At 45.4% G+C, this 22,016-nt stretch overlaps 2 protein-coding genes across 2 annotated transcripts; both read right to left on the reverse strand.

Moving 5' to 3' along the window:
• Positions 1–547: 547 nt before the first annotated feature.
• On the reverse strand, positions 548–14,706 carry LOC5514114 (chymotrypsinogen B). The gene is made up of 7 exons (XM_048731389.1): positions 14,606–14,706; positions 12,908–13,102; positions 8,917–9,126; positions 8,217–8,534; positions 7,720–7,812; positions 1,484–1,579; positions 548–606 (listed from the first exon to the last, which is right to left on the reverse strand). The coding sequence occupies exons 1-7, from the start codon at positions 14,649–14,651 to the stop codon at positions 602–604; spliced, it is 963 nt and encodes a 320-aa protein (XP_048587346.1). The 5' UTR covers positions 14,652–14,706; the 3' UTR covers positions 548–601.
• Positions 14,707–15,246: 540 nt separating this feature from the next.
• LOC5514112 (U11/U12 small nuclear ribonucleoprotein 35 kDa protein) lies at positions 15,247–21,804 on the reverse strand. The gene is made up of 7 exons (XM_048731388.1): positions 21,526–21,804; positions 20,082–20,159; positions 19,836–19,901; positions 19,364–19,434; positions 17,533–17,623; positions 17,111–17,186; positions 15,247–16,412 (listed from the first exon to the last, which is right to left on the reverse strand). The coding sequence occupies exons 1-7, from the start codon at positions 21,689–21,691 to the stop codon at positions 15,965–15,967; spliced, it is 996 nt and encodes a 331-aa protein (XP_048587345.1). The 5' UTR covers positions 21,692–21,804; the 3' UTR covers positions 15,247–15,964.
• Positions 21,805–22,016: the final 212 nt, after the last annotated feature.

The following is a 22,016-nucleotide window of genomic DNA, read 5'->3' on the forward strand; positions in this document are numbered from 1 at the left end:
TGGTATCGATGTGTGTATCGCTAGTGTTTCGACTAGAACAGATGTGTGTATAACTAGTGTTCCGACTGGTATCAATGTGTGCATAGCTAGTGTTCTGACTGGTACCGATGTGTGTATAGCTAGTGTTCCGACTGGTATCGATGTGTGTATAGCTAGTATTCTGACTGGTATCGATGTGTGTATAGCTAGTATTCTGACTGGTACCGATGTGTGTATAGCTAGTGTTCCGACTGGTATCGATGTGTGTATAGCTAGTGTTCCGACTAGAACCGATGTGTTTATAGCTAGTGTTCCGACTGGTACGGATGTGTGTATCGCTAGTGTCCCGACTAGAACCGGTGTGTGTATCGCTAGTGTTCCAACTGGGACCGATGTGTGTATCGCTAGTGTTCCGACTAGTACCGATGTGTGTATAGCTAGTGTTCCGACTAGAACCGATGTGTTTATAGCTAGTGTTCCAGACTGATGCAAATGTGTGTATGCTAGTGTGCCTTTAATGTCCTCATTGTTAATTCGGTTATATGGTAATAAAAAGATAACAGTCAAGTATGATTCAAGGCATTTTATTTTCCAACAAGTTTTTCTTTAACTTGAAAGCTTGTTAACCTGAAAAAAAGGCGTTCAAATTGTTTAGGATTTTTCTATGGAAATTGATGTACAATATTACTTTTAGGTTTGAAACAGGCTGTACTCAAAATTGAAATAGCCTAAATTATCCGAGCATATAATCAATATCGCGGATTTCTATTGCACTTGAATAAAGTAAACAGGGAGTTGTAACACAATATTTTTGGTTTTATTGAATGTTATGTGCCCCTTTAAGGAGATCAGGTTTTCATGTTGCATGTTGCAAAATGCCGTTCCTTTTCTTCTTTAAGCTTCCCTTCAACGCACTCTTACGTAATTAAATGTGTTGCTTAATGTGTTACGTAACTAAATGTGTTACTTAATGTGTTACTTAATGTGTAACAGGTGTGGGGGCACAGCCCGTCGCCATTTCTTCCAGATTCTCTAAAGTGATAACATGCGTACCTTACATGCGTTACTTACATGCGTTACTTACATGCGTTACTTACATGCGTTCCTTATATGCGTTCCTCACATGCGTTACTCACATGCGTTCCTTATATGCGTACCTTACATGCGTACCTTGCATGCGTACCTTACATGCGTTACTTACATGCGTTCCTTACATGCGTTCCTTACATGCGTTCCTTACATGCGTTCCTTACATGCGTTCCTTACATGCGTTCCTTACATGCGTTCCTTACATGCGTTCCTTACATGCGTTCCTTACATGCGTTCCTTATATGCGTTCCTTACATGCGTTACTTACATGCGTTCCTTACATGCGTTCCTTACATGCGTTCCTTACATGCGTTCCTTATATGCGTTCCTTACATGCGTTCCTTACATGCGTTCCTTACATGCGTTCCTTATATGCGTTCCTTATATGTGTTACGTAACTAAATGTGTTACTTACATGTGTTACAGCTCTTGGGGCACAAGCGCTTAATAGCACCCGAGATGTTGCAATAATGTTTCATTCCAGAGCACGCCACCCACTGGTCCTTGCAGCCTGTAATAGAAGACAGCATAGGGCGTTTATCGACCAAGGATGGTAGTAATTAACCACCGTAAAGCTGCCAGGTTTCTCATGTAAGCGCGTGGAGCAGAAGCGTCTGCTATTTTTGAGTTGGGTCAAAAGTTTATAAAGAATGAAAAACGTTGACATTCCGGTTGACTTCGAACGTCGTTCGGAATGGTCTTTCCTTTTAGGAATGGGAGGCGCCATCTTGTACTATTTTGTCACTCTTATGTGCTGCAGATTTTCGAGTACAACTCCTCCACATGTTTTTTTTATTAATTCTCCTTTTCAGTGTTCAATAAATTTAATGGTTTAAATACTTATACAACTTATATCTCTTATAGTGGGGGCATTACGTACCTGGAGGAGGGGGAACCATTAAATATCTGGAGCAGGGGGAACCATAACAGATCAGGAGGAGGGGGGAACATTACATACCTGGAGGAGGGGGGGTCATTACATAACTTGGGGAGGGGGGACCATTACATACCTGGAGGAGGGAGGACAATTACATACCTGGAGGAGGGGGACCATTACATACCTGGAGGAGGGGACCATTACATATCTGGAGGAGGGGGACAATTGCATACCTGGAGGGGGGGACCATTAAATACATAAAGGAGGGGGACCATTACATACCTGGAGGAGGGGGGTCAATACATACCTGGAGGAGGGGGGACCATTACATACCTGGAGGGGGGGACCATTAAATACCTAGAGGAGGGGGACCATTAAATACCTAGAGGAGGGGGACCATTACATACCTAGAGGAGGGGGGTCATTACATACCTGGAGGAGGGGGGATTATTACATACTTGGAGGAGGGGGACCATTACATAACTGAAGAAGGGAGACCATTGAATACCTGAGGGAAGGGGGATCATTACATACCTGGAGGAGGGGGGACACTTAAAGATCTGGAGGAGGGGGGACCATTACATACCTGGAGGAGAGGGGGCCATTACATACCTGGAGGAGAGGGGACCATTACATACCTGGAGGAGGGGGGATCATTACATACCTGGAGGAGGGGGGACCATTACATACCTAGAGGAGGGGGGCCATTACAGATCTGGAGGAGGGGGGACCATTACATACCTGGAGGTGGGGGAAAATTACATACCTGGATGAGGGGGACCATTACATACCTGGAGGAGGGGGGACCATTACATACCTGGAGGAGGGGGACCATTACATACCTGGAGGAGGGGGGACCATTACATACCTGGAGGAGGGGGACCATTACATACCTGGAGGAGAGGGACCATTACATACCTGGAGGAGGGGGGACCATTACATACCTGGAGGAGGGGGGATCATTACATACCTGGAGGAGGGGGGACCATAACATACCTGGAGGGGGGGACAATTACATACCTAGAGGAGGAAGACCATTACATACCTAGAGGAGGAAGACCATTACATACCTGGAGGAGGGGGGACCATTACAGATCTGGAGGAGGGGGGACCATTACATACCTGGAGGAGGAAGACCATTACATACCTTGAGGAGGGGGGGCCATTACATACCTGGAGGAGGGGGGGGACAGTTACATACCTGGAGGAGGGGGACCATTACATACCCGGAGGAGGGGGACCATTACATACCTGGAGGAGGGGGACCATTACATACCTGCAGGAGGGGGGACAATTACATACCTGGAGGAGGGGGGACCATTACATAACTGGAGGAGGGGGGGTACAGTTACATACCTGGAGGAGGGGGACAATTACATACCTGGAGGAGGGGGACAATTACATACCTGGAGTAGGGGGACAATTACATACCTGGAGGAGGGGGCACCATTACATACCCGGAGGAGGGGGGACAGTTACATACCTGATTGAGGGGGACCATTACATACCTGGAGGAGGGGGACAATTACATACCTGGAGGAGGGGGAACCATTACATACCTGGAGGACGGGGGACCATTACATACCTGGAGGAGGGGAACCATTACATACCTGGAGGAGGGGGACAATTACATACCTGGAGGAGGGGGACAATTACATACCTGGAGGAGGGGGACAATTACATACCTGGAGGAGGGGGACAATTACATACCTGGAGGAGGGGGACAATTACATACCTGGAGGAGGGGGAACCATTACATACCTGGAGGACGGGGGACCATTACATACCTGGAGGAGGGGAACCATTACATACCTGGAGGAGGGGGGACAATTACATACCTGGAGGAGGGGGACAATTACATACCTAAAGGAGGAGGACAATTACATACCTGGAGGAGGGGGAACCATTACATACCTGGAGGACGGGGGACCATTACATACCTGGAGGAGGGGAACCATTACATACCTGGAGGAGGGGGACAATTACATACCTGGAGGAGGGGGACAATTACATACCTGGAGTAGGGGGACAATTACATACATGGAAGAGGGGGGATCATTACATACCTGGAGGAGGGGGGTCATTACATACCTGGAGGAGGGGGACCATTACATACCTGGAGGAGGGGACCATTACATACCTGGAGGGGGGGACAATTACATACCTGGAGGAGGGGGACCATTACATACCTAGAGGAGGAAGACCATTACATACCTGGAGGAGGGGGGACCATTACAGATCTGGAGGAGGGGGGACCATTACATACCAGGAGGAGGAAGACCATTACATACCTGGAGGAGGTGGGACCATTACATACCTGGAGGAGGGGGGGACAGTTACATACCTGGAGGAGGGGGACCATTAAATACCTGGAGGAGGGGGACCATTACATACCCGGAGGAGGGGGACCATTACATACCTGCAGGAGGGGGGACAATTACATACCTGGAGGAGGGGGACAATTACATACCTGGAGTAGGGGGACAATTACATACTTGGAGGAGGGGGCACCATTACATACCCCGAGGACGGGGGACAGTTACATACCTGATTGAGGGGGACCATTACATACCTGGAGGAGGGGGACAATTACATACCTGGAGGAGGGGGGATCATTACATACCCGGAGAAGGGGGACAATTACATACCTGGAGGAGGGGGACAATTACATACCTGGAGGAGGGGGACAATTACATACCTGGAGGAGGGGGAACCATTCCATACCTGGAGGAAGGGGGACCATTACATACCTGGAGGAGGGGAACCATTACATACCTGGAGGAGGGGGACAATTACATACCTGGAGGAGGGGGACAATTACATACCTGGAGGAGGGGGGATCATTACATACATGGAGGAGGGGGGATCATTACATACCTGGAGGAGGGGGGTCATTACATACCTGGAGGAGGGGGGATCATAACATACCTGGAGAAGGGGGGTCATTACATACCTGGAGGAGGGGGACCATTACATACCTGGAGGAGGGGGACCATTACATACCTGGAGGGGGGGACAGTTACATACCTGGAGGAGGGGGACCATTACATACCTAGAGGAGGAAGACCATTACATACCTGGAGGAGGGGGGACCATTACAGATCTGGAGGAGGGGGGACCATTACATACCTGGAGGAGGAAGACCATTACATACCTGGAGGAGGGGGGACCATTACAGATCTGGAGAAGGGGGGGACCATTACATACCTGGAGGAGGAAGACCATTATATACCTGGAGGAGGGGGGACCATTACAGATCTGGAGGAGGGGGGGACAGTCATATACCCGGAGGAGGGGGACCATTACATACCTGGAGGAGGGGGGACAATTACATACCTGGAGGAGGGGGGGACAGTTACATACCTGGAGGAGGGGGACAATTACATACCTGGAGGAGGGGGGGACAGTTACATACCTGGAGGAGGGGGACAATTACATACCTGGAGGAGGGGGGGACAGTTACATACCTGGAGGAGGGGGACAATTACATACCTGGAGGAGGGGGGACAATTACATACCTGGAGTAGGGGGACAATTACATACCTGGAGTAGGGGGACAATTACATACCTGGAGGAGGGGGACAATTACATACCTGGAGTAGGGGGACAATTACATACCTGGAGTAGGGGGACAATTACATACCTGGAGTAGGGGGACCATTACATACCTGGAGGAGGGGGACAATTACATACCTGGAGGAGGGGGGATCATTACATACCCGGAGGAGGAGGACAATTACATACCTGGAGGAGGGGGACAATTACATACCTGGAGGAGGGGGACAATTACATACCTGGAGGAGGGGGACAATTACATACCTGGAGGAGGGGGAACCATTACAAACCTGGAGGAGGGGGACAATTACATACCTGGAAGAGGGGGACAATTACATACCTGAAGGAGGGGGACCACTACATACCTGGAGTAGGGGGGACCATTAAATACCTAGAGGAGGGGTGCCATTACAGATCTGGAGGAGGGGGGACCATTACATACCTGGAGGAGGGGGAACCATTACATACCTGGAGGAGGGGGGACAATTATATACCTGGAGGAGGGGGGCCATTACATACCTGGAGGAGGGGGGACCATTACATACCTGGAGGAGGGGGACCATTACATACATGGAGGAGGGGAACAATTACATACCTGGAGGAGGGGAACCATTACATACCTGGAGGAGGGGGACCATTACATACCTGGAGGACGGGGGACCATTACATACCTGGAGGAGGGGGGACCATTATATACCTGGAGGAGGGGGACCATTACATACCTGGAGGAGGGGGGACCATTACATACCTGGAGGAGGGGGACAGTTACATACCTGGAGGAGGGGGACAATTACATACCTGGAGGAGGGGGGCAATTACATACCTGGAGGAGGGGGACCATTACATACCTGGAGGAGGGGGACCATTACATACCTGGAGTAGGGGGACAATTACATACCTGGAGGAGGGGGGACAATTACATACCTGGAGGAGGGGGAACCATTACAAACCTGGAGGAGGGGGACAATTACATACCTGTAGGAGGGGGACAATTACATACCTGGAGGAGGGGGACCATTACATACCTGGAGGAGGGGGGACCATTACATACCTGGAGGAGGGGGAACCATTACAAACCTGGAGGAGGGGTACAATTACATACCTGGAGGAGGGGGACAATTACATACCTGGAGGAGGGGGACAATTACATACCTGGAGGAGGGGGAACCATTACAAACCTGGAGGAGGGGGACCATTACATACCTGGAGGAGGGGACCATTAAATACCTGGAGGAGGGGGAACCATTACAAACCTGGAGGAGGGGCGACCATTACATACCTGGAGGAGGGGGAACCATTACAAACCTGGAGGAGGGGAACCATTACATACCTGGAGGAGGGGGGACAATTACATACCTGGAGGAGGGGGACAATTACATACCTGGAGGAGGGGGGACGATTACATACCTGGAGGAGGGGGGACAATTACATACCTGGAGGAGGGGGACCATTACATACCTGGAGGAGGGGGATAATTACATACCTGGAGGAGGGGGGACCATTACATACCTGGAGAAGGGGGAACATTACATACCTGGAGGAGGGGGACAGTTACATACCTGGAGGAGGGGGACAATTACATACCAGTAGGAGGGGGGCCATTACATAACTGAAGAAGGGAGACCATTGAATACCTGAGGGAAGGAGGATCATTACATACCTGGAGGAGGGGGACACTTAAAGATCTGGAGGAGGGGGGACCATTACATACCTGGAGGAGGGGGGACCATTAAATACCTTGAGGAGGGGGACCATTACATACCTGGAGGAGGGGGACAATTACATACCTGGAGGAGGGGGGACCATTACATACCTGGAGGAGGGGGGACCATTACATACCTGGAGGAGGGGGACCATTACATACCTGGAGGAGGGGGACAGTTACATACCTGGAGGAGGGGGACAATTACATACCAGTAGGAGGGGGGCCATTACATACCTGGAGGAGGGGGGACCATTACATACCTGGAGGAGGGGGGACCATTAAATACCTTGAGGAGGGGGACCATTACATACCTGGAGGAGGGGGGACCATTACATACCTGGAGGAGGGGGGACCATTACATACCTGGAGGAGGGGGACCATTACATACCTGGAGGAGGGGGACAGTTACATACCTGGAGGAGGGGGACAATTACATACCAGTAGGAGGGGGGCCATTACATAACTGAAGAAGGGAGACCATTGAATACCTGAGGGAAAGGGGACAATTACATACCTGGAGGAGGGGGTGGTGGAGCTTGTGTCGATGTTGGTGGTGGGCCACCTGTCGGGGAAGGTGTCGGGGGAGGCAGTGGCGGTGCAATTCCACCTTGAATATTAAATGACTTCATTAGAGATTGTAAAAAAATCTCCATGTAAATATGACTATATACATCGCATGCAAGCCTATAAGAGAGAAGAACTATAGGATTCAAATCAGTAATCACAATTAGGAGTAATTAGTGTGTTATTCGAACATTGTTTTCGTGTGCTTATAGTGTGGACACGGTGCATAGTCTTGCATAGGACTTGTGGCTCTTTCGTGTGTAATGAAAGCACATCAGCTGTCATTTTCTTCAATTTACCTTACATATTTATACTTATTTATTTATAGTATATTTATGTTCGGACCTTAGAACACATGACCTCATAAGCCCCAACCAGAGAGGGTAATGGACGCATGTGAACATAGCTAATGTGCCGTGGAACACGTGTCTTGCTTCACATACATACCGATCTTGCTGTTTATCCAGTCAAGGTAGCTGTATACTCGAGCGAACACTGTAAAGTGTGTAGTCGGGCAGTTTCTTTTGCCAAAGCTAACAGCACCACGAAGGATCCAGCGACCACCTTCCTCACATACGAGGGGACCTCCACTATCTCCGTTGCACCCCCCTGAAGATGCCGCTTGACCGCTACCGGCGCAGAGGTGAGCCTTTGCGTTGACCTTTGAGTACTTCCTTTGACATTCAGCATTGGAGACGAGAGGGAGCATGGCTTGTTGTAAGGGCTCAGGGAGGACGTCATGTGAACCCGAGGTTCGTCCCCAGCCTGTTCAATACATTGTACCCATTTTAAAGGCATTTCACGTGATTCAAATTGGCCATGTTTCTCATTGGTGTGTGTGTGTGGGGGGGGGGGGGTGCGAACGCACCTTCTGCACCCCCCTGGGTACGGGCCTGTCCTAAGGGTTAGCAAAGCATTTGATCCCAAGGATGTCAGACCGATGCGCGTACACATGGGGGTGCGCAGGGTGCGCGCGCACCCCCCTTTGCGGCCAAAAAGTGGGTTATTTCTTATTAAGGAACATTCAAATACAATGGCTTTTCCATGATACCTATAAGTGCGCACCCCCCCCCCCCCCCCCCACACACACACACACACCTCAGCCGATCCAGGGTACGCGCCTGAGACCTTCCTTGTTTTTACGTACCTGTAATGTAGCATTTGGATCCCACAGTTGATGGCTGGGTAGGCAAACAGGCCACGTTCACCTTGGAGCTGAGGGTGGCGGGCCGATCAAGCTGAAGGACGGCTATGTCATCGCGCAGATTATTCATTGTAAAGCCGCTGTGCTTGTGCAACTGCTTCAGTTTGAATGTCTGTTGTACCGAAGTCTGGGTTCCAGTTAGCATGTGGGCACCTAAGCACAGTGAAAACATGATAGCCAAACTATAGGCAACTCCCTAGATCCACGTTCACTCGCACGCTACCTCACTAGCTCACACATTAACAAGGCCTTTTCTACTAGGTCCACGTACACACTACCTCACTAGCTCACACATCAACAAGGCTTTTCCTACTAGGTCCACGTTCACACTAGCTCACACATTAACAAGGCTTTTCCTACTTGGTCCACGTACACACTTCCTCACTAGCTCACAAATGAACAAGGCTTTTTCTACTAGGTCCACGTTCACACTAGCTCACACATTAACAAGGCTTTTCCTACTTGGTCCACGTACACACTACCTCACTAGCTCACAAATTAACCAGGCTTTTCCTACTAGGTCCACGTACACACTACCTCACTAGCTCACACATTAACAAGGCTTTTCCTACTAGGTCCACGTACACACTACCTCACTAGCTCACAAATTAAAAAGGCTTTTCCTAATAGGTCCACGTGCAAACTACCTAACTAGCTCACACATTAACAAGGCTTTTCCTACTAGGTCCACGTTAGCACACTTATTACCAAGGTAATTACTCCGATCCAACTTGACTAGCACATTACCCTTTCTAGATCCACACATTACCAAGGTAACTTCTAGTTTGTTCGGTCCTCCCTAGTAACATACTTATACCACGGCGTAATCACTAGGGTAACATACAAAATACCACGGTGTAACCACTAGGGTAACATACTAAATACCACGGTGTAACCACTAGGGTAACATACCTAATACCATGGTGTAACCACTAGGGTAACATACCTAATACCACGGTCTAACCACTAGGGTAACATACCAAATACCATGGTGTAACCACTAGGGTAACATACCTAATACCATGGTGTAACCACTAGGGTAACATACCTAATACCACGGTGTAACCACTAGGGTAACATACTTATACCACGGTGTAACCACTAGGGTAACATACCTAATACCACGGTGTAACCACAAGGGTAACATACCTAATACCATGGTGTAACCACTAGGGTAACATACCTAATACCATGGTGTAACCACTAGGGTAACATACCTAATACCACGGTCTAACCACTAGGGTAACATACCAAATACCATGGTGTAACCACTAGGGTAACATACCTAATACCATGGTGTAACCACTAGGGTAACATACCTAATACCATGGTGTAACCACTAGGGTAACATACTTATACCACGGTGTAACCACTAGGGTAACATACCTAATACCACGGTGTAACCACAAGGGTAACATACCTAATACCATGGTGTAACCACTAGGGTAACATACCTAATATCACGGAGTAACCACTTGAGTAACATACCAAATAGCACGGTGTAACCACTAGGGTAACATACTAAATACCACGGTGTAACCACTAGGGTAACATACCTAATACCATGGTGTAACCACTAGGGTAACATACCTAATACCACGGTGTAACCACTAGGGTAACATACTAAATACCACGGTGTAACCACTAGGGTAACATACCTAATACCATGGTGTAACCACTAGGGTAACATACCTAATACCACGGTGTAACCACTAGGGTAACATACTTATACCACGGTGTAACCACTAGGGTAACATACCTAATACCACGGTGTAACCACAAGGGTAACATACCTAATACCATGGTGTAACCACTAGGGTAACATACCTAATACCATGGTGTAACCACTAGGGTAACATACCTAATACCACGGTCTAACCACTAGGGTAACATACCAAATACCATGGTGTAACCACTAGGGTAACATACCTAATACCATGGTGTAACCACTAGGGTAACATACCTAATACCATGGTGTAACCACTAGGGTAACATACTTATACCACGGTGTAACCACTAGGGTAACATACCTAATACCACGGTGTAACCACAAGGGTAACATACCTAATACCATGGTGTAACCACTAGGGTAACATACCTAATATCACGGAGTAACCACTTGAGTAACATACCAAATAGCACGGTGTAACCACTAGGGTAACATACTAAATACCACGGTGTAACCACTAGGGTAACATACCTAATACCATGGTGTAACCACTAGGGTAACATACCTAATACCACGGTGTAACCACAAGGGTAACATACCTAATACCACGGTGTAACCACTAGGGTAACATACCTAATACAACGGTGTAACCACTAGGGTAACATACCAAATACCACGGTGTAACCACTAGGGTAACATACCAAATACCACGGTGTAACCACAAGGGTAACATACCTAATACCACGGTGTAACCACTAGGGTAACATACCTAATACCATGGTGTAACCACTAGGGTAACATACCTAATACCATGGTGTAACCACTAGGGTAACATACCTAATACCTCGGTGTAACCACTAGGGTAACATACCTAATACGACAGTGTAACCACTAGGGTAACATACCTAATACCATGGTGTAACCACTAGGGTAACATACCTAATATCACGGTGTAACCACTAGGGTAACATACCAAATACCACAGTCTAACCACTAGGGTAACATACCTAATACCACGGTGTAACCATTAGGGTAACATATCAAATACCATAGTGTAACCATTAGGGTAACATATCTAATACCATGGTGTAACCATTAGGGTAACATATCTAATACCACAGTCTAACCACTAGGGTAACATACCTAATACCACGGTGTAACCACTAGGGTAACATACCTAATACCATGGTGTAAGCATTAGGGTAACATATCTAATACCACGGTGTAACCATTAGGGTAACATATCTAATACCATGGTGTAACCATTAGGGTAACATATCTAATACCACGGTGTAACCACTAGGGTAACATACCAAATACCATGGTGTAACCACTAGGGTAACGTACCTAATACCATGGTGTAACAACTAGGGTAACATACCAAATACCACAGTCTAACCACTAGGGTAACATACCTAATACCACGGTGTAACCATTAGGGTAACATATCAAATACCATAGTGTAACCATTAGGGTAACATATCTAATACCATGGTGTAACCATTAGGGTAACATATCTAATACCACAGTCTAACCACTAGGGTATCATACCTAATACCACGGTGTAACCACTAGGGTAACATACCTAATACCATGGTGTAAGCATTAGGGTAACATATCTAATACCACGGTGTAACCATTAGGGTAACATATCTAATACCATGGTGTAACCATTAGGGTAACATATCTAATACCACGGTGTAACCACTAGGGTAACATACCAAATACCATGGTGTAACCACTAGGGTAACGTACCTAATACCATGGTGTAACAACTAGGGTAACATACCTAATACCACGGTGTAACCACTAGGGTAACATACCTAATACCACGGTGTAACCACAAGGGTAACATACCTAATACCACGGTGTAACCACAAGGGTAACATACCTAATACCACGGTGTAACCACTAGGGTAACATACCAAGTACCACTGTGTAACCACTAGGGTAATATATCTAATACCACGGTGTAACCATTAGGGTAACATATCTAATACCACGGTGTAACCACTAGGGTAACATACCTAATACCACGGTGTAACCATTAGGGTAACATACCTAATACCACGGTGTAACCACTAGGGTAACATATCTAATACCACGGTGTAACCACTAGGGTAACATACCAAGTACCACTGTGTAACCACTAGGGTAATATATCTAATACCACGGTGTAACCATTAGGGTAACATATCTTATACCACGGTGTAACCACTAGGGTAACATACCTAATACCACGGTGTAACCATTAGGGTAACATACCTAATACCACGGTGTAACCACTTGGGCTAGGGTTACGCAACACGCAGTGTGCTGCAGTGACCACCCAGTCAGGGTGGATTAGGGTTCCTCCACAGTTATGGCGACCGTGCACGCGCAGAGAGACCTGCCAAGGCCAGGAGTGTGGAGCGGCGTCTTCTCCGCCAATCACACGTGTCATTGGCCTCTGTCCACAGCCTGTCATTAAAAGCAATGAGAACGTGGACGACAGAATAAAAAAAAACAATTTGAAATTTAAAAGTCAAAAGTTTTCAAGTTAGATTTCAGCGTTTCTCAAGCAAACCATACAATGTTTTATTCCAGAAAAGATCCATATCCACACGGATTAAAAAAGAAATCGGGGTGAGGGGAGGGGGTCTGTCGAGGCCACTGCCTGTACAGGCCCGTACCTAGGGGGGTGGGGGTGAGGGGGGAATGCAGGGGGTGCGAACGCATCCCCCCCACAACGGCCGAAGGTCCACTTTCGGTTCTCAATAGACGTGCTATTTGTAGACAAATATATAAAGCATAAGCTAGATCACACTGGCATGTAGCCAAAAATGATAATAAACGTCCCGTGGAGACACTGCAAAAGCATAAAAAAATCCCTCTTTGTTCTTACAGGGATGGTGAGATTCTTATCAGAGAACTCCCCCCCCCCCCCCAGGAAAAATTTGGTCCACTTTTTCGGTTTCCGCACACCCCAAGAAAAATCCTGACATTCGGGCCTGACATAGCCGTAGCTATGTCAAGATTCGGGGGGGGGGGCACAATACAGAAACATTAAGAATACAATGGGGAGCACAGCTACGCTCCTACTGGTCATTTCCATATAGTTTTTGAAATTATTGGGGGGGGGGCACGTGCCCCCAGTGCCCCACCCCCTGCTACGGCCCTGCTCTAGGGGTCGTTTAAGGTAAGCGCTTGTATGGCAACCCGCTTATTTGTAGAGGTCGTGTAAGGTAAGCGCTTGTATGGCAACCCGCTCATCTGTAGAGGTCGTGTAAGGTAAGCGCTTGTATGGCAACCCGCTTATTTGTAGAGGTCGTGTAAGGTAAGCGCTTGTATGGCAATCTGTTCGCCATATGTAGGAGCACAGTTTACGGGTAATTATTGAACGCAACTGTTTAATTTTGATGCGACTGGCTTCGAACGGTTCGCATTTGAACTACAGATAGCGTCAGAAAGGAGTTTAAGAATTTTAACCCAGCAAAGAATACGAAACAATATCCTCTTGAAATTACAAAGTCAGCATCAGCGGAGAATTCTGTAATAGCCGAGTAGAAATGTTATAAAGTAGTATCAACAAAACTTGATAAGCGGAGAACGCAGACAAACATAAAACCTCTGAAGACTGGTAATAAAGAACCTTAAAGAACAGTAACTAACCAACGCAATGCCTTGTATGTTTAGTGCAATGCCTTGTATGTTTGGCGCAATACATTACCAACGCAACGAACGCCAAAAAATGTCTCCGAGAAGAATCGCGCAGTGGCAGACTCACAGTCGGGAGTGTTGTTTTAATTCAAATAAATATCGGAAGAAATGATATCCATCATTTAAAACGTCTCTTGTTGAATTTATCAAATTCAATAGGAAATATTGCAATTGCTTCCCAACTCAGCCGTTGGAAATGGATGCTTTCATATTTAGATAGGGTAATAGAGTGACGACGTAACGACACTCTTTAAAATAACTCACCTTCAACGAGAAAGGGAAGTGCGAAGATCACTGCGAAACAGATCATTTTGATAGAGGTAATCTGTTGAGTTCTCGACCATTTTTATATTTAAACCTGTAGGAACACCCGCCTGTCAGCTGTTTGTCTGTATTTGATTAAAACTCATGTGAATGACTGCCCTACTTCTCTGTCACTTCATGTGAATGTCTTGGTGTCTGTCCATGTTTGACTGTGCTTAATGCGAATTGCCGCTATCTGTGTAAGACTCAAAACCTTATCAATATCAATAACTTGCCGTCCCTCTCTGAATGGCCGTAACTAATAATATCAATACCTTGCTGTCCCTCTCTGAATGGCCGTAACTAATAATATCTCATAAAATTAGGGGAGGATCCCACTCATTCCATGTCTTTGCGAGGGGGAGGGGGGGTGAGGTCGCTATGGCCCTGGTTTGACTATTTGGACAGGCACGTGCTCAAATAGAGCGTCCACCTGCGCTACCTAAACATGGTAAGTGTTGATATAACTAAAAGGACTACAGACGAGCTGTAGGAAAAGCTAGGTGGTAGGCGTAGGTGTTGTGGAAACAGGGAAATATAAGTCAATATAAGGTGAAGCTGCATGTTGTACGAGCTGTTTCGCTGACGTTCCGAGCTCATTGTCACTTTTCAAATGATCTTTTATTCGTTTTCTAACATCAAAAATAAGCTTGAAGATTTCTTCAGTTAAAGTAAAGCCTCGGTTTTTTTAAATCTACAGCTTTTAAGCTGTGTTTAAAAACGCACGAATTAAGCGGCTAAAGGTTACATCATAGTGGCGCATCTATGTCGCCCCGAGCAAACAGCGGCAAACATCGCTTACGACATATCGCTCGAGGCAGAAAAGAAATAAATGTTGGCAAACAATGCCGCAGCACCTCCAAACATGGTGTACAAAGCTTTGCAATGCTGGCGTTGTCTGCATTGGCTGAAGTCCTTCGCTAAGGAGCAGGGTCACTAAGAGAACCATACGGTTTATTTATGTGGGATCCTCAGGCTAGCTTCCGTCCGTGTAATGGCCGAGTAAACCGCGGCTTATAAAAATCTTATGACACCACCCCTTTAATTGACAGCTTCTCTCCTCTAATAGTGGATTGTTGACTAAACCGTGGCCCATTATTTTGCTAAATATTCTTTGCCATTCGCCAGGTTCAAAAGCATCGTTGTGTAACGATCATTTACTTCTAACATCCAGTAATTACTTAGTCCTCTCATACTTGTCAAGGCAGCACTAATGTGTGCGCTTTGGTTACTGGACTATCTGACTGCCTTTGCCAAGTAGCGAACGGATAAAATAACACAGTGCAACAGAGGGACATGGTCACGAGACGTTGGGCACGGTCACGTGTCTTTCCTCCTATCTCGGTGGTCTCGGCTCGACTCTCGACGGTGGGTCGATTTCTCACGATGTCTATCACGTTGATGCTTTTGACGATTTGAATCACGATCGGATTCACGTTCAGGTCTTGGTTCACGCTCTTCACGAGACCTCCTATCACGGTCACGGTAGCTCCTGTCTCGACCATCACTTGCGTCACGGTTACGCTTTCCTTCATTGTCACGGTCACGGTAGATCTTGTCACCATCATGACGTAAGTCGCTGTAACGCTTTCCTTCATTGTCACGGAAACGACACCCACTGTCATCCCGATCACGGTGATGTCGATCCCGACCACGTTGGTGTCGCTCACGGTCCTCGTTATCACGGTAACGCTGGTCACGCAACGTCGTGCGGTCACGAGGGATGACGTCATCTTGTTTAGTCTCTTCTCCCGCCCCTTGTATGGGTCTAAATACAAGGGGAAGAAACAAAGGTCCGTAGTCAGGATACGATACCATATATGGCGATTCTTCAAGAAAAGGGGGGCATACTTGCCCCAATGAGAGTGGGAAGGGGGAGTCCACAAATGCTTATTCATAGCACTGTTTCTATACTCTCTTGCAAGCAGATGAGATAAAAAGCTCTAGTCCCGTCTCTGAACACTTAAATTGTGTGCTTTGTAAGGGTAAAGCAAAATGCTGTAGGTATCACGGCCCAAGTATCATTACAATACTACTACTAATAATAAAGAAACCTATATTGGACGATTTTAACATTCAAATATAATCAAATCTCTCTCTGAACCCAGAAAATGGAGAGCCACTAAGTAGAAGTGCATCATTTGGCAACGGTTATTGCTTTGTACCTAACCGAAGGTCAACCACCTCTTAGAATTCAAATGGCCCTTTCTGATGACTTACAAAGGTCTCCTGAATTCAAATGGCCCTTTCTGATGACTTACAAAGGTCTCCTGAATTCAAATGGCCCTTTCTGATGACTTACAAAGGTCTCCTGAATTCAAATGGCCCTTTCTGATGACTTACAAAGGTCTCCTGAATTCAAATGGCCTTTTCCGTTGACTTACAAAGGTCTCCTGAATTCAAATGGCCCTTTCTGATGACTTACAAAGGTCTACTGAATTCAAATGGCCCTTTCCGTTGACTTACAAAGGTCTCCTGAATGGTCTGTCCCGTCCTCCAAATCTCAGCTGGCCGGATTCCTTCTTACCTCCAAAGCCGCCACCTGAAGGATCAAAGTCAACGTGAGTTGACAAATAGACAGCTTGGTAAGTAACACGTGCACACGGCGGTCCAGGTATTGTTAAAGAAGAGGCTCCAACAAATGGATTAAAAGAAATAACAGGGGAGGGCACTGCCCCTCCCCCTGCATCTGACACTGACAAATGTACCAAATAGGTTTGTGAAATCAAATAAATGACTACACTCCCCGGCCCCTTGCAAAAAGCTAGATCCACACCTGATATTTGCTTTATGAGTACACTTAGGCTTAACAGTTGGAAAGAGCAGTAGTATCTCTTCAACAAGGCAAAAGAGATTATAATCATAAATAATAATAATTTGAAACACACCTAGTCTTCTTGGGATCCAGCCCTCAAGATTTCGGCCAGCTTCAAACTCCACTAGAATCTCTTGTCCATCAATGCAACATTTGCTAATTTCCTGTTAGAAATACAGTGCCATACAATGTCAACAAATTCAGAGTAAAAAAAATTATCTAATAACCTTTGTGATATAGGGGGACAAATACCCTTTAATGACACCCCCCCCCCCCCTCATGGCATAAGGAAGGATTGGCCTGAATCAAGAATGAAGTACTAACTTACTCTGTACGCTGTCTTAGCATCCCATCATGAATGCAGTACTAACTCTGTACGCTGTCTTAGCATCCCATCTTGAATGAAGTACTTACTCTGTACGCTGTCTTAGCATCCATCCCATCATGAATGCAGTACTAACTCTGTACGCTGTCTTAGCATCCCATCTTGAATGCAGTACTAACTCTGTATGCTGTCTTAGCATCCATCCCATCATGAATAAAGTACTAACTCTGTACGCTGTCTTAGCATCCCATCTTGAATGCAGTACTAACTCTGTATGCTGTCTTAGCATTCCATCTTGAATAAAGTACTCACTCTGTATGCTGTCTTAGCATCCCATCTTGAATGAAGTACTCACTCTGTATGCTGTCTTAGCATTCCATCTTGAATAAAGTACTCACTCTGTATGCTGTCTTAGCATTCCATCTTGAATGCAGTACTTACTCTGTATGCTGTCTTAGCATCCCATCTTGAATGAAGTACTCACTCTGTATGCTGTCTTAGCATTCCATCTTGAATAAAGTACTCACTCTGTATGCTGTCTTAGCATTCCATCTTGAATGAAGTGCTTACTCTGTATGCTGTCTTAGCATCCCATCTTGAATGAAGTACTTACTCTGTACGCTGTCTTAGCATCCCATCTTGAATGAAGTACTTACTCTGTACGCTGTCTTAGCATCCATCCCATCATGAATGCAGTACTAACTCTGTACGCTGTCTTAGCATCCCATCTTGAATGAAGTACTTACTCTGTACGCTGTCTTAGCATCCCATCTTGAATAAAGTACTCACTCTGTATGCTGTCTTAGCATTCCATCTTGAATGCAGTACTTACTCTGTACGCTGTCTTAGCATCCCATCTTGAATGAAGTACTTACTCTGTACGCTGTCTTAGCATCCATCCCATCATGAATGCAGTACTAACTCTGTACGCTGTCTTAGCATCCCATCTTGAATGAAGTACTTACTCTGTACGCTGTCTTAGCATCCATCCCATCATGAATGCAGTACTAACTCTGTACGCTGTCTTAGCATCCCATCTTGAATGCAGTACTCACTCTGTACGCTGTCTTAGCATCCCATCTTGAATGAAGTACTTACTCTGTACGCTGTCTTAGCATCCCATCTTGAATGCAGTACTTACTCTGTATGCTGTCTTAGCATCCCGTCTTGAATGAAGTACTTACTCTGTACGCTGTCTTAGCATCCCATCTTGAATGCAGTACTTACTCTGTACGCTGTCTTAGCATCCCATCTTGAATAAAGTACTCACTCTGTATGCTGTCTTAGCATTCCATCTTGAATGCAGTACTTACTCTGTACGCTGTCTTAGCATTCCATCTTGAATGCAGTACTTACTCACTCTGTACGCTGTCTTAGCATCCCATCTTGAATGAAGTACTCACTCTGTATGCTGTCTTAGCATTCCATCTTGAATGCAGTACTTACTCTGTATGCTGTCTTAGCATTCCATCTTGAATGCAGTACTAACTCACTCTGTACTCTGTCTTAGCATCCCATCTTGAATGAAGTACTCACTCTGTATGCTGTCTTAGCATTCCATCTTGAATGAAGTACTTACTCTGTATGCTGTCTTAGCATCCCATCTTTCTTTAAACTCAACAAAAGCATATCCTCGCGAGAAGCCTGTAACTGCAGCAAAAAAAATACATAAACCTCTAATAAGATAAAATATGATAAACAAAAAATGGAAGGCAATAATGAATGTATTGAATGCTTGCTACAATCACATGATAAGCGCTTGCTAATTGATCACATGATAAATGCTTGCTATGATCACATACTGTAGGGCTTGAAACAACCACATCAAAACCTGTAGTCTCCCTTTTACTATCATAACATTGAATCTACTATCATAACATCGAGTCTACTACTGTATCATAACATTGAGTCTATGAACATTGGGAAGGAAGAGGCAGATAATATTTACAAAAAAAGACAGACTTTTAATTTTCTACTGAAAAAGGTATGGATAATCAATCCAGCCCTTCCCTTCCCCCTCCATTTTACATAGCCCCTGCTATTAAACATACCAAAGTCCCTAACAAGTCTACAGTTTTCAACTTCTCCATATTTGGAGAAAGCTTCCACCAGTGTTTCTGTGAGAAGAACAGAGAAAAAAACACATGAGAGAAGCAATCCATAGTTAGTCATGCTGGCAATCTAACATCACAACATCATTTTATAAATGACAAAGGGTTTTTACTTTTTTGTGTGTCATTTGTAAAAGCACACTCTGAGCACACTCTGAAGTAGCAGAAAATGCAGCGTTTTTTTACCTGCTCTGGTCTCTTTTGAGAGTCTTCCAACGAACAGTGTGCACCCAGCGTCACCGGCCACCTGCTTGTTAGGTTTGTCTAGAAAATAAAAGAGTTAAAAAGGGGCAACAAAAATAAAATTTTTTAAGAATTTTAAGTTGGCTAGGAAGCCATTTCTTGTTGTTATTTAACCAGCCAAAAAAAGGCGAGCAGTGTTTTAACATGCGATCTATCACGTTCAGAAAGTTGAATCCATTTTGTTCCCAAGAAAAGAGACAACGGTTGGCTGGAGGCATTTTTATTTTTGATGGGTAATAGCCCTCTTTAGAGACGAGTTTATATGAAAAACCAGGTATTCTGTAATATAAGGTACCTATTATTGGACACTCGAAAAAAAAATCCTAAATATCTCAAACAATAAGAAACCATGCCGAAAAATTACCCATCAAGTCGAAGAAACAACATTCATAAAACATGTATTCCGAAGCATTTTACGAGTGTTTATTGTTTCACAAAAGTAGAAATAATTTACTCTCACGTACCGCAAAAAGGCGATTAAAATCCTCTCTTTAACTTGAATACGTGAGGGCGAAAAGAAGCCGTAAATAATCCAAGATTTACGGATCATGATGAAAGTTGCTCGACGAATCTGCCATTTTGTTGTTGATCTCCCAGGGTGCTATTTGATCGCTGTTTCCGTAGACACTTGGGGATAGCTCGGATTGTTTGTACCTAGCCTCGGTGCCCTATTATCAGACGGCCGGCCAAACGCCAAATTATTCAACGTAAATTTGAGTGATCACCAAGTGAAACCACATTTCTCCATGTAGTTTGTCACATGTGCGATGCATGTGTTTTGAATCGCTTGCTACAGCAGAGATAGAGTGTCAACCTAAATTCTATCGTGACCTTTACAAAGTACATTTGCCAACAATAATTGCCTGCTGTATTTTAGTGAAAATGTAGCATGATTTTCCCGTTATTTTTGGCGAAGAAATCCAATGTCCAATAATAGGGCTAGGTTGTCCGATAATAGGTCTGGGGTGTCCAATAATAGGTAATAGCATCTTATAATAGGGCTTCACAACACTTCTTACTAACGATTGTTTTCTTCCGCATTTAACTGCCGAATTTTCGTTATCTAGGTGGAATTATCATGTTTAATAGTCAGTGATTTCTAGCTGTAAAACCTAAGTTTCAATTGTGTTTAGTACGCGTTTATAGTTTAGCGTAAATCTTAAGTGTCCGATAATAGGTACCATGACCTTATGGCTCATACACCAAGCTCTCTTATCGTGATCTGTCAACTTTAAGTGGACTGAAGACACCAATGTAGACAAGTCATACAACAGGCTTTTGTCCTCCCCGATCCCCCCGCTTGAAAAATTGTACAAAAAGACATAAAAGGTCAAAGAAAAAGGTGATACAGAAGAGAGAGTATTCCACTACATGGCTGGACACTCACATTTCGCTTGCATCGCCCGCCACACCGCGTTGTCATGCGGGACCTGGTCTGTGCCGTCGATACTCCCCGCTTGTAGAGGGTGATACTTCTTCGCTAATGGCGTCCAGTTGTGAAATGTCGGCATCTCGAACTCGGTGTTCGACGAACTACCAGTTATTTTCCCCATCCCGTTCTGAGTTGAGATGTAATGGCCTTATATTTGGGGAATTATCATGAACTGACTCCTTTGCTTTCTTCTGTCCGCCATTTTGTTTGTTTGACGTTTTCCTGGTCAGCGGATAGGATACAAAGGAGCAGAAACATACTGAGAGGAGTGGGGCAAGCAGATTATATTTTGTGTAAGGAGAGAACAATCCTTCTATTAATCTTCAGTGCACTTATCAAATCAACAGTGTTAACATAACTCCGATCAAAATAATTTGGATTTGGTTCGTAATCACTGCCATTCTTTTCATAAATCAATAAGTGTTAACTCTCACATCTGTACCCCC

Source organism: Nematostella vectensis, chromosome 8, assembly GCF_932526225.1.
Source record: "Nematostella vectensis chromosome 8, jaNemVect1.1, whole genome shotgun sequence".
Lineage (NCBI taxonomy): Eukaryota > Metazoa > Cnidaria > Anthozoa > Actiniaria > Edwardsiidae > Nematostella > Nematostella vectensis.